At 47.0% G+C, this 12,439-nt stretch overlaps 1 protein-coding gene across 1 annotated transcript in view; it reads left to right on the plus strand.

Annotated features, from left to right (window-relative positions):
- Window positions 1-12,439, plus strand: part of LOC112074603 (Golgi integral membrane protein 4) — an 18,644-nt gene extending 6,205 nt beyond the window's left edge. Inside the window, 16 exon segments of the mRNA XM_070440595.1 lie at window positions 906-980; window positions 1,097-1,146; window positions 1,447-1,500; window positions 1,574-1,726; window positions 2,356-2,418; window positions 2,421-2,442; window positions 2,599-2,664; window positions 4,737-4,969; window positions 5,048-5,314; window positions 5,411-5,706; window positions 5,855-5,931; window positions 7,470-7,543; window positions 9,442-9,600; window positions 9,766-9,825; window positions 10,057-10,134; window positions 10,562-12,439. Coding sequence (XP_070296696.1) covers window positions 906-980; window positions 1,097-1,146; window positions 1,447-1,500; window positions 1,574-1,726; window positions 2,356-2,418; window positions 2,421-2,442; window positions 2,599-2,664; window positions 4,737-4,969; window positions 5,048-5,314; window positions 5,411-5,706; window positions 5,855-5,931; window positions 7,470-7,543; window positions 9,442-9,600; window positions 9,766-9,825; window positions 10,057-10,134; window positions 10,562-10,699 — 1,865 coding nt within the window. The 3' untranslated portion in view covers window positions 10,700-12,439.

Raw genomic sequence — 12,439 nt, forward strand, 5'->3', positions numbered from 1 at the left:
AAGGCGCTCTGGCGACGTTCAAAGGCGCTCTGGCGACGTTCAAAGGCGCTCTGGCGACGTTCAAAGGCGCTCTGGCGACGTTCAAAGGCGCTCTGACACTGTGCTGCTATGATTTTCCAGGTTGTATTATACGGACAACGTGTTGGGTTGGGTTGCTATTTGCATTTGGTTTTCATGATCTCACTCTACCCCTTTTAAAGTCTGGAGAAACACTCTTTCTCATTCAGACAAAGACTAATAGTTTTTCTTACAACTTGTTGGAAATAAAGCTTCTCCTCCACAACCGTGTCATTCTGCTTGTCAAATTATTACTAACTTTACCCACTTTGGGATTTGAGAAGAGGTGGGGATAGGTAAAGGTGAGGTCAATCTCAGGGACTGTGGAGTATCACACCTGACCATCATTCAGCGAATGCCAGAATACACACTCTGAACCAATATAGAACACCCTCATTCATACACACACACACACACACGTACAGTACACACACAGCAAAGGATCTGTTTGCTTGTACAAAGCCTATAATTATCCTTTTGTGTGTGTGTGTGTTAAGTCTAAATGTTTGTATCATAGACAGCTTTCTGTTTAGCTTCCAGTCCAGATGGCCCTGTGAGAACATCCCCTCACAGTAACTGTTTTCTCTCTCTTTCCCTCATCCTCCTCTCTGTTTTCTCTCTCTTTCCCTCATCCTCCTCTCTGTTTTCTCTCTCTCTCCCTCATTCTCCTCTCTGTTTTCTCTCTCTCTCCCTCATCCTCCTCTCTGTTTTCTCTCTCTCTCCCTCATCCTCCTCCTCTGTTTTCTCTCTCTTTCCCTCATCCTCCTCTCTGTTTTCTCTCTCCCTCATCCTCCTCTCTGTTTTCTCTCTCTCTCCCTCATCCTCTCTGTTTTCTCTCTGTTTCTCAGTCGTGTATGAGCATCGCTCGCGGCTAGAGAAGTCTCTGCAGAAGGAACGTGTGGAACACAAGAAGGCCAAAGAGGGTGAGAGAGAGCAGCCAATGGTGTCTAAATTACTACATGAAGTACATCAATCCTCAATTATACACTCTTTACAACCGTGGTGATTCCATCATATCTTCCCCTCCTTTCTCCAACAGATTATCTGGTGTATAAACTTGAAACCCAACAGTCTCTGAACAAGGAGAAGGTAGGCCTTAGTCCTCAGCTCTAGTACTGACAGAAAGAGATGCTGTTAAATCCAGCATTAATGTGCCCATCTGTTATAGTAGGACTGTTAAATGAATCTGTCTGACTGCCAACATCTGTCCAGACTGAGCCACAGTTCTATTCTAATGGTTTTATTAGGTCAGCAGCACTGATGTCACTTCCTGCTGTGGGCTGAAATGCCTCTGAGGGGGGAGTGTGTTTGGGGTTGTTGATAATGTAATATTAAAGGACGAGTAGAGACGGGGATTGTAAATGTTTGTCGTTTTTGTTTGTTAAACAGCAGGACTCCAGCAGCAGATTGAACTCTTTACATGGGCAGCACCAGATGCTGAAGGTAAGTAAACACACACACACACACACACACACACACACACACACACACACACAGTCTGTCCTTGTTGTTTTAGAAGCAGCATGAGGACCTGAAGAAGCAGCACTATGACCTGCAGGAGCAGCATCAGATTCAGGGAGAGGACCACGGCAAGGCCTTGGACGAACACAAGGACCGCTTCGACAAACTACAGCAGACCAAAGAGATGGAAGCCTCCAAACTCAAAGGTGCGCACCCACACACCGACGACCCGCACACGGACTGGGATGACGGAACCCACCCACAGCCACGGACAGACCCACAGACCGCCACAGCCAGAGACAGCCAGAGACAGCCACAGCCAGAGACAGCCACAGCCAGCCAGAGACAGCCACAGCCACCCAGAGGACACAGCCACCCAGCAGACACAGCCAGCAGGCAGAGCCAGGCAACACAGCACCCACCCAGAGACACAGCCCAGCCAGCAGAGACACAGCCACCCACCAGAGACACAGCCAGCCAGCAGAGACACAGCCACCCACCCAGAGACACAAGCCAGCCAGGCAGAGCCAGGCAGAGACAACAGCCAGCCAAGGAGAGACACAGCAGCCAGGCAAGACGGCAGAGACACAGCCACCCCACAGGAGAACAGAACAGCCGCAGGCAGAGACCACAGACAGCAGGCAGAGACAAGAGACAGCCAGGCAGAGACCACAGCCAGCCAGCAGAGACAGCCAGCCAACCAGAAACAGCCAGAAAGGAGTGAATACTTGGTCTTTGTCTCCCTCTGCTGACTTGGAGGCGGTGCTTGCGTTGGAGTTGAGAAGCGTGTGTGACATAATAAATATGTGCATGTTTTTTATAATTAGCTGTAAGGAGAATGTGTATAATCTGGCGAGAGAGAATAAGCAGCTGAGGAAATCTCACCAGGACATCCATGTCACACAGCGCAGGATGCACGGGTGAGTCGCTGGGAATACTAGAGTCTGACGACTAACACTGGAATTATTTGCTGTAAATGTGTAATATGAATATTGGAAAAAGCAAAGGAGGATCCATCACCAACTGTTGTTTTTTTAATCTTACTATATTATTATTGTTTGTTGTATATTATTACAGTAGTTACATAAGACTTGAAGGCTGCGCATACTCAGCTTGCACTGACCGCTAGAGGCCACAAAGAGCGCCGCGGTCGCCGCTCACGGTAGTGGAGACACACTGACTTTCTACGTTTGGGCTATCCTGTTTAACTGCTGTGACTATTGGCTTTCAACAGCTTCTGGATCGAGTAAAGCTGTCGACTACGTTCACTCTGTCTGGGCTATCTCGGTTTTAACATGCTGATGGCTTCTGGTCTAAAAGCTGACTGGGATATCCTGGTTTCTAAACTGTTGAACTATGTCTAAAGCACTGGGGACTATCCTGGTTCTAACATGCTCTGGGACTATCCTGGTTTCTAACATGCTGTCTGGGATATCCTGGTTTCTAACATGCTGTTGGGACTATCCTGGTTTCAACATGCTGACTGGGACATCCTGTTCTAACAGCGGGGGATATCCTGGTTTCTCTAACATGCTGACTGGGGACTATCCTGGTTTCTAACATGCTGACGGGGACTATCCTGGTTTCTAACATGCTGTCTGGGGACTATCCTGTTTCTAACATGCTGACTTGGGACTATCCTGGTTTCTAACATCGTCTGGGACTATCCTGTTTCTAACATGCTGTCTGGGACTATCCTGGTTTCTAAACATGCTCTGGGACTATCCTGGTTTCTAACATGCTGTCTGGATTTCAGGCTGTTAATATCCTGGTTCTAACATGCTGTCTGGGCTACCTGGTTTCTAACATGCTGTCTGGGGACTATCCTGGTTTTAACATGCTGTCTGGGGACTATCCTGGCTTTCTAACATGAGTCTGGGACTATCCTGGTTTCTAACATGCTGTTCTGGGACTATCCTGGTTTCTAACATGCTGTCTGGGACTATCCTGGTTTTAACATCTGTCTGGGACTATCCTGGTTTCTAACATGCTGTCTGGGACTATCCTGGTTTTAACATGCTGTCTGGACTCCTGTTTCTTAAATGCTGTGGGACTAATCGGTTTCTTACATGCTGTCTGGGGACTATCCTGGTTCTAACATGCTGTCTGGACTATCCTGGTTTCTAACATGCTGTCTGGGACTATCCTGGTTTCTTAACATGCTGTCTGGGGACTATCCTGGTTTCTTAACATGCTGTCTGGGGACTATCCTGGTTCTAACATGCTGTCTGGGGACTATCCTGGTTTCTTACAATGCTGTCTGGGACTATCCTGTTTTTAACATGCTGTCTGGGCTATCCTGGTTTCTTAACATGCTGTCTGCGGGACTATCCTGTTCTCTTAACACTGTCTGGGGACATCCTGGTTTCTTAAACATGCGTCTGGGGACTATCCTGGTTCTTTAACATGCTGTCTGGGGACTATCCTGGTTTCTAACATGCTGTCTGGGACTATCCTAGTGACGACAGGAAGGCATGACTCGGCGGTAGTGTTGGTTCGTGTTGGGAGTGTGTCAGGAGGTTGTTCACTACGGGGTGTCATCGAACTTGACGGCACATCAAAACATTCTTAAACTATCTGACGGACAAATAAATGGGAGTATTGGACGAGAGAGAGAGGGAGAACTAAATGTAAGTATTCTCATGCTTTGCTGTCAGAAAAGCATGGAGTCTGTTTGACTTATCTGGTTCGTTGCGGCTAACTGGTCCAGTCCAGTTAAGAGTGGTACAAGGGAGAAAAGATGTAACAATAATTCTGGGAAAGGTGCGGGGGGGGGGGTTGATGTGGACTGACCTAATGGTCCTTCGCTCCGGTGTCTTGCCATCTGTAGGTGGGCTGTCCTTTTGCATGTCTGCTGCCTGGCTGTCCCCCTCGCATGATTACCTCTCGTTTCTCACCACTGACCCCTGATCTTCTGGCTCGCTTTACGCCGTCTTCCTGGTTCTGACAACGCTGCCTCCTAACGCACTTCTAACCTTTGGCTAACCTTTGGCTAACCTTTGGCTAACGCAAGTTTGCAAGTGCCCTTCAATAAATCCGACTTGAGGTTGTTTGCATGTCCTGGCCTCACTGTTTCCTTATGGTTGTCTGATGGTTATTTAATGGTTGTCTGATGGTTATTTAATGGTTGTCTGATGGTTATTTGATGGTTGTCTGATGGTTGTCTGAAGGTTATGGTTGTCTGATGGTTATTTAATGGTTGTCTGATGGTTGTCTGATGGTCTCTCCTCAGGTCCAGGTGGATGAGTATAAACAACTCAAAGAGACCCTGATCAGAATGCCCAGCCTTCAACATGATCAAAACCCCTCCCACCAACAGGCCCAGCCAGCTGCTGTATTGGCAGAGCCCCATGAACAGGCTCCACCCTCACCACAGTCAGCTGCTTTATTCGCTGAGCCCCACGTAGAAGCACACACCCATGAGGAAGACCATGGGGACACACAATCCAGGGTACACCGACTCACACATACAAACACACACTACCATATACATTCATCCTCTAACCCACTCTGTTCTTCTAATAAGCAGTTGCATCTGCAGGAAGAGGAAGTGGGAAAGCCAGAGTTCCAGTCTCAGCCTGCCCAGTCCCACCATGCCGAGAAAGAGGGATATGGGGATGCAGAGGGGGAGGCAGAGAGGAGGAGAGAGCTGGCGGAGGAAGAGATGGAGCAGGCCGGGCAGCCCCAGAAGCTGGAGGAGGAATCTGAACAACCACAGGAGGACGAGGGGTTGGAGGCAGAACACGACCAGCCAGACAACAACGCTCTGGACCGTCAGAGACGCCAACCACAACTGGTAAGAACCAGTATAGAACCAGTTAGAACTGCTTAATACAAGCTCTTTAAAACCGCATTAGAACCTGTTGTCTCATTGTCTGTCTGGTTTCCCCAGGATCCACAAAATGACATCCACCTCGTCCCTGAGACCCACCTGCAGCAGGAGGCCCACGTGACCCAGGCGGAGCGGGTGAAGTCTGCCTACGAGCAGCAGAAGGAGCAGCAGCGCCTGGAGGCTGAGAGGACCCAGAGGACGAGGGAGCTCCAGCTGCGCCAGGAGGCCCTGCTGGCCCAGAGAATGACCGTGCAGAGGGAGAGAGAGCTGCGTCTGCGAGCTCAGCACGAGAGAGAGGAGGAGCAGCATCGAGAGGCGGACCGTCGGGAACAGCTACTGAAGAAAGAGCAGATCAGGTCAGAGGGCAAGGGGCAGGGGTCAAAGGTTATGTAGAGGTCACGAAGAGGTCTCGGTTCAATTCATCAATTACTTATTGAAAAGAATTTGACCCACAACATGCCCATGGAATGGTGTTACATTGTGTTGTAATATTATGTTGTTCAGGAAGAAGAGTAACTATGAGAACATGGACAATGACATCGTCCAAGGTGATGAAGAACCTCATATTGATGATGACGAAGGTGAGAGAATCAATCAAACTCGTCAAACATTTTCTGTCTGGATTCTGGAGCCATTTTAAAGATGGAGACCGGTATTGACATTTATACACAATTGATGTTATTTTTTCTATGAATTAGTCTGAAATAAGGCCTTGACGAGTGTGATTGCATACAGTGCATTCCCGGAAGTATTCTGACCCCTCCCCTTATTCTAAAATGGATTTGATTAAAAAAAGAAAATACCCCATAATGACGAAGCGAAAACATGTTTTTACAAATGTTTGCTAATTTATTTAAAATTAAAAAAACATGAGTATTCAGACCCTTTGCTATGAGACTCAAAATTGAGCTCAGGTGCGTCCTCCGAGACAGGATTGTGTCGAGGCACAGATCTGGGGAAAGGTACCAAAACATTTCTACAGCATTGAAGGTCCCCAAGAACACAGTGGCCTCCATCATTCTTAAATGGAAGAAGACTCTTCCTAGAGTTTGCCACCCGGCCAAACTGAGCAATCAGGTGAGAAGGGCCTTGGTCAGGGAGGTGACCAAGAACCCGATGGTCACTCTGACAGAGTTCCTCTGAGAACCTTCCAGAAAGACAACCATCTCTGCAGCACTCCACCAATCAGGCCTTTATAGAAGAGTGTCCAGACGGAAGCCACTCCTCAGTAAAAGGCACATGACGTCCCGCTTGGAGTTTGCCAAAAGGCACCTAAAGGACTCTCAGACCATGAGAAACAAGATCCTCTGGTCTGATGAAACCAAGATTGAACTCTTTGGCCTGAATGCCACGTGTCACTTCTGGAAGAAACCTGGTACCATCCCTACGGTGAAGCATGGTGGTGGCAGCATCATGCTGTAGGGATTTTTTTCAGAGGCAGGGACTGGGAGACTAGTCAGGATCGAGGGAAAGATGAACAGAGTAAAGTACAGAGAGATCCTTGATGAAATCCTGCTCCAGAGCACTCAGGACCTCAGACTGGGGCAAAGGTTCACCTTCCAACAGGACAATGACCCTAAGCACACAGCCAAGACAACGCAGGAGTNGACCCTAAGCACACAGCCAAGACAACGCAGGAGTGGCTTCGGGACAAGTCTCCGAATGTCCTTGAGTGACCAGCCAGACCCCGGACTTGAACCCGATCAAACATCTCTGGAGAAACCTGAAAATAGCTGTACAGCAACGCTCCCTATCCAACCTGACAGAGCTTGAGAGGATCTGCAGAGAATAATGGGAGAAACTCCCCAAAAACAGGTGTGCCAAGCTTGTAGCGTCATACCCAAAAAGACACGAGGCTGTAATCATTGCCAAATATGCTTCAACACAGTATTGAGTAAAGGGTCTGAATACTTATGTAAATGTCATGTTTTATTTTTATGTAAATTTGCAAAACAATCTGAAAACCATTTTATGCTTTTGTCATTATGGGGTATTGTGTGTAGAATTTAATCAATTTTAGAATAAGGCTGTAACGTAACAAAATGTGTAAAAAGTCAAGGGGTCTGAATACTTTCCATGCTTACCTGGCTGTTTACCTGTCGGCTTGCGGTGTGTACAGAGAGGGACCCTCACATGGAGCATGATGAGGAGGAGCAAGATGAAGAGGACCACCGAGTACCACAACTACAGGAGGTGAGACCTGTCTTTAGATCAGTCTACCTAACAGTCTCTGTCAACCACTGATTGTAATGATCCACTGACAGTCATATGGTCTGATGTGAATCTGTGATCCCAGTTTGAACTGTACTTTTCACTCTTTTGTCTCTGACATCAGAGTTGTTCTTTTACGTTTCACCTTTAACTAGGCAAGTCAGTTAGGAACTTTGGGGCGGCAGGTGGTTAGAGTGTAGAGGTGGCAGGTAGCCTAGTGGTTAGAGTGTAGAGGAGGCAGGCAGCCTAGTGGTTAGAGTGTAGAGGTGGCAGGCAGCCTAGTGGTTAGAGTGTAGAGGTGGCAGGTAGTCTAGTGGTTAGAGTGTAGAGGTGGCAGGCAGCCTAGTGGTTAGAGTGTAGAGGTGCAGGCAGCCTAGTGTTAGAGTTGTAGAGGAGGCAGGTAGCCTATGGTTAGAGTGTAGAGGTGGCAGGTAGCTAGTGGTTAGAGTGTAGAGGTGGCAGGTAGTCCTAGTGGTTAGAGTGTAGAGGAGGCAGGTAGCCCTAGTGGTTAGAGTGTAGAGGAGGCAGGTAGCCTAGTGGTTAGAGTGTAGAGGAGGCAGGTAGCCTAGTGGTTAGAGTGTAGAGGGGCAGGTAGCCTAGTGGTTAGAGTGTAGAGGGGCAGGTAGCTAGTGGTTAGAGTGTAGAGGAGGCAGGTAGCCTAGTGGTAGAGTGTAGAGGTGGCAGGTAGCCTAGTGGTTAGAGTGTAGAGGAGGCAGGAGCCTAGTGGTAGAGTGTAGAGGTGGCAGGTAGTCTAGTGGTTAGAGTGTAGAGGTGGCAGGTAGCCTAGTGGTTAGAGTGTAGAGGTGGCAGGTAGCCTAGTGGTTAGAGTGTAGAGGAGGCAGGAGCCTAGTGGTTAGAGTGTAGAGGTGGCAGGAGCCTAGTGGTTAGAGGTGTAGAGGTGGCAGGTAGTCCTAGTGGTTAGAGTGTAGAGGGGCAGGAAGCCTAGTGGTTAAGAGTGTAGAGGCAGGTAGCCTAGTGGTTAGAGTGTAATGAGGGCAGGCAGCTAGTGGTTAGAGTGTAGAGGTGGCAGGAGCCTAGTGGTTAGAGTGTAGAGGAGGCAGGCAGCCTAGTGGTCAGAGTGTAGAGGTGGCAGGTAGCCTAGTGGTTAGAGTGTAGAGGAGGCAGGCAGCCTAGTGGTCAGAGTGTAGAGGTGGCAGGTAGTCTAGTGGTTAGAGTGTAGAGGTGGCAGGTAGCCTAGTGGTTAGAGTGTAGAGGTGGCAGGTAGCCTAGTGGTTAGAGTGTAGAGGTGGCAGGTAGTCTAGTGGTTAGAGCATTGGGCCAGTAACCGGAAGGTTGCAAGATTGAATCCCCGAGCTGACACGGTACAAGTCTGCAGCTAACCCACTGTTCCCCGGTAGGCCGTCATTGAAAGTAAGAATTTGTTGTTAACTGACTTGCATGGTAAAATATTTTTTTTTTTTTTTTAAATATATATATTCTTATTTACCATGACGGCCTACTGGGGAACAGTGGGTTAACTGCAGGTTGTACATCTTTTAAAGTCATGTAAAATGATTGAATTGAGTACATGTCTTTCTAAGAAGTCCTAAAACCAGAGTTAGTGATGTAGTGAATTATGGTACTGGAGAGCTTTAAACTCCTCATTCACTAGTGATGTAGTGAATTATGGAGGACCTGTTGGTAGTGGAGGGGTTTAAACTCCTCTCTTTCCCTGCCTGACACAAACAGCAGCCTCAACCATAGCCACAGTCCCTTGGGTGTTGGTCTAGTGTTCTTTCCCTCTCTGTGTGCGTGCGTGCGTGCGTGCGTGCGTGAGCATGGATAGTAAACCAGAAAGACCCACCCCTATCTGAACTGTAATATGCACAGTTTCGCACGCAACACACTGATACTCTCTCTCCGTCCCTCCCGTCCTGCAGGGGGCGGTAGAGGGGGAGGTGGACCCAGAGGATGACCCTAATAACCAGGGAGAGGATGAGTTTGACGTGGCAGAGGAGCAGCATCTTCAGCATAGGGAGGAAGAGGAGGCAGACACGCACCCTAACCCCAATCACCCAGCCATAGACGAGGAACTGGTGGTGAGAGGAGGGAGGGAGGAAACGAGGGATAAGATAGGAAGGAGACGACAGTTAGAAATAGTCTGAGATATGAGGATGACAAACTTAGCCTGACACATGCAACGGGTAAAAGTTGCCCCAGTGACCTTGCCATTGTAACAGTTGTCATGGTTTCTATGTTTACAGATGGCGGTAAACCCCGATCAGCAGGAAGACAATCTGGATGAGCTGTATCCGGAGGACGAGGTACACACACACACACACACACACACACTACACACACACACACACTACTCACACACATACACTACTCACACACTACTCACACTACACACACACACTACACACACTACACACACACACTACACACACACACACACACACACACTACACACACACACACACACACACTACACACACACACACCGGTCTAAACAGAGGGAGAAGACATGGTCTGATGGTGGTTAACCCTGTTAGGTACAGGAGGATTTGGCCAGGGGGCAGAAGAGGGAGGAGGAGGAGGAGGAGCCATACAACGAGGAGAACGGAGAACACGTGAGTCTAGAACACTATGGAATATTGTACGTGGAACCCTGAGATGGAAAACGACTGTGGGTTTGGCCAATTAAACACACTTTCTTCAGGGTCTCTGGGGGTGTCTGATTACCCCCAAGCTCATTCTGTGTGTGTGTGTGTGTGTGTGTGTGTCCCTCCCCCCCCCATCTAAACACTAGTGAATGATCTGACACTGCTCCACAATGGTCAGTCTGTCACCGGTTCACCATACTTGCCGCAATGTTCAAGGATGATCTGCCTGTTGGCCTGTATTCCATGTTCTCAACTTACTGCTCTAGAACGTTCCATCGGTGGCAGTTCCTAGAGTCATGTATACATATTTGGCTGCTCTGGTGTAGAACATTGGTCCTCTCCACATCCTGTCTATGGTCTAACCCAACTGGTGACTGTGTTTGTTCTGCTGCAGGATGACGTGAAAGAGCAAGAGGTCCCAGCAGAGAAAGAGGGAGAACACGGGAAAGGAGAGATCCAGGAGGAGGAGAACTACGAAGACAAGGAGGTGGGGGTCGGACGGGACGAGCGGCCCAATCGAAGGGAGATGTGAGCTGGACAGAGACGATGACCAATGAGAGTGCCTTTCCCCATCACTGGGAGCCAATCATATCTCACTATTGTTCCCTCCTAAAGGAGTAAAATCAGACACCCACTCGGCATTCCTATTGGAATGTCTGCTTGGAGATTCCCTTTTGTTTTTGTGTGGGACTGGAACTCATGAACTTCTGGACAGAATTCTCCTACTGGAACTGGGAATACTATATATATATATATATATATATATATATATATATATATATATATATATATATATATATATATATATATATATATATATATATATATATATATATATATATATATATATATATATATATATATATATATATTGAACAAAAATATAAACACTACATGTAAATATTGGTTTCATTAGCATTTCTCCTTTGCAAAGGTAATCCATCCACTTGACAGGTTTGGCATATCATGAAGCTGATTAAACATGATCATTACACAGGTGCACCTTGTGCTGGGGACAGTAAAAGGCCACACTAAAATGTGCAGTTTTGTCACAACACAATGCCACAGATGTGTCAAGTTTTGAGGGAGTGTGCAATTGGCATGCTGACAGCAGGAATATCCACCAGAGCTGCTGCCAGAGAATTTAATGTTAATTTCTCTACCATAAGCCACCTCCATTGTCGTTTTAGAGATTTTGGCAGTATATCCAACCTGCCTCACAACCTCAGACCATGTGTAACCACGCCTGTCCAGGACTTCCACTTCTGACTTCTTCAGCTGCGGGATCTTCTGAGACTAGCTACCGGGATAGCTGATCAAACTAGGGAGTATTTCTGTCTGTAATAAAGCCATTTTTGGGGGGAAAACTCATTCTGACTGGCTAGGCCTGGGAGGGCATAGGCCCACCCATGGCTGCGCCCCTGCCCAGTCATGTGAAATCCATAGATTAATAGGGCCTCATGAATTTATAATAATTGACTGATTTCCTTAAATGAACTGCAACTCAGTAAAATCGTAGAAATATTTGCATGTTGCGTTTATTTAAAAAAAAGAATCTGTGTGTTTACTCACACACACACACACACACACACATCTGTCTTTCCATCTAGTGACCTATCAGACAGACATAAGAAGGTCACGTTGCTGTATACTATCTGTTTGTGACCAGAAAGAGATAGACACAAACCTTCCATTTGAGTGTGTCTTTTAAATTTGTTTTGTACAATTTAAAAAAACAATTTTTTTACACCAAATTCCTCTCAATGTACGTTTAGTAGGACATGCTTTCCAATCTTCTGTTTATTTATTGTAGATATGACAATCCTTATGGCGGGATTTGAACATGTTTCTCTTGAAATCGACTTATTACTGCAGGAAAGAACTACTGTATCACGGATGACAATAGGAGGAAAAAAAGCAACGGTTAATTTTCATTATTTTGTTTTACTTGTCTACGTTGCTTGTCCTTTTGTTACTAGCTAAGTACGCATTGCCAGTGGATCACAGGTCCTTTCATCGTGTCGTTTTTCAGTTGACCTGTTGACCTGGATCTAAATCACAAATATCCACTTGACCCGTTCACCCGATCCTTAATCACTACTGTGTAATGTATAGAAAAACAAACATTTGGACATATTTTTCCACCTGCCTGAAGAAAAAAAATGGTTTATTTGGTAACAACAAAGTGAATGTGGTTGAATTTAACATGTATAAAAGCATTTACTACCTAGAGGCTGGTGTGTGTGAGGACTAAACATGGGGACGGTTTTAA

Source organism: Salvelinus sp. IW2-2015, unplaced genomic scaffold (assembly GCF_002910315.2).
Source record: "Salvelinus sp. IW2-2015 unplaced genomic scaffold, ASM291031v2 Un_scaffold2713, whole genome shotgun sequence".
Taxonomy (NCBI): Eukaryota; Metazoa; Chordata; class Actinopteri; order Salmoniformes; family Salmonidae; genus Salvelinus; species Salvelinus sp. IW2-2015.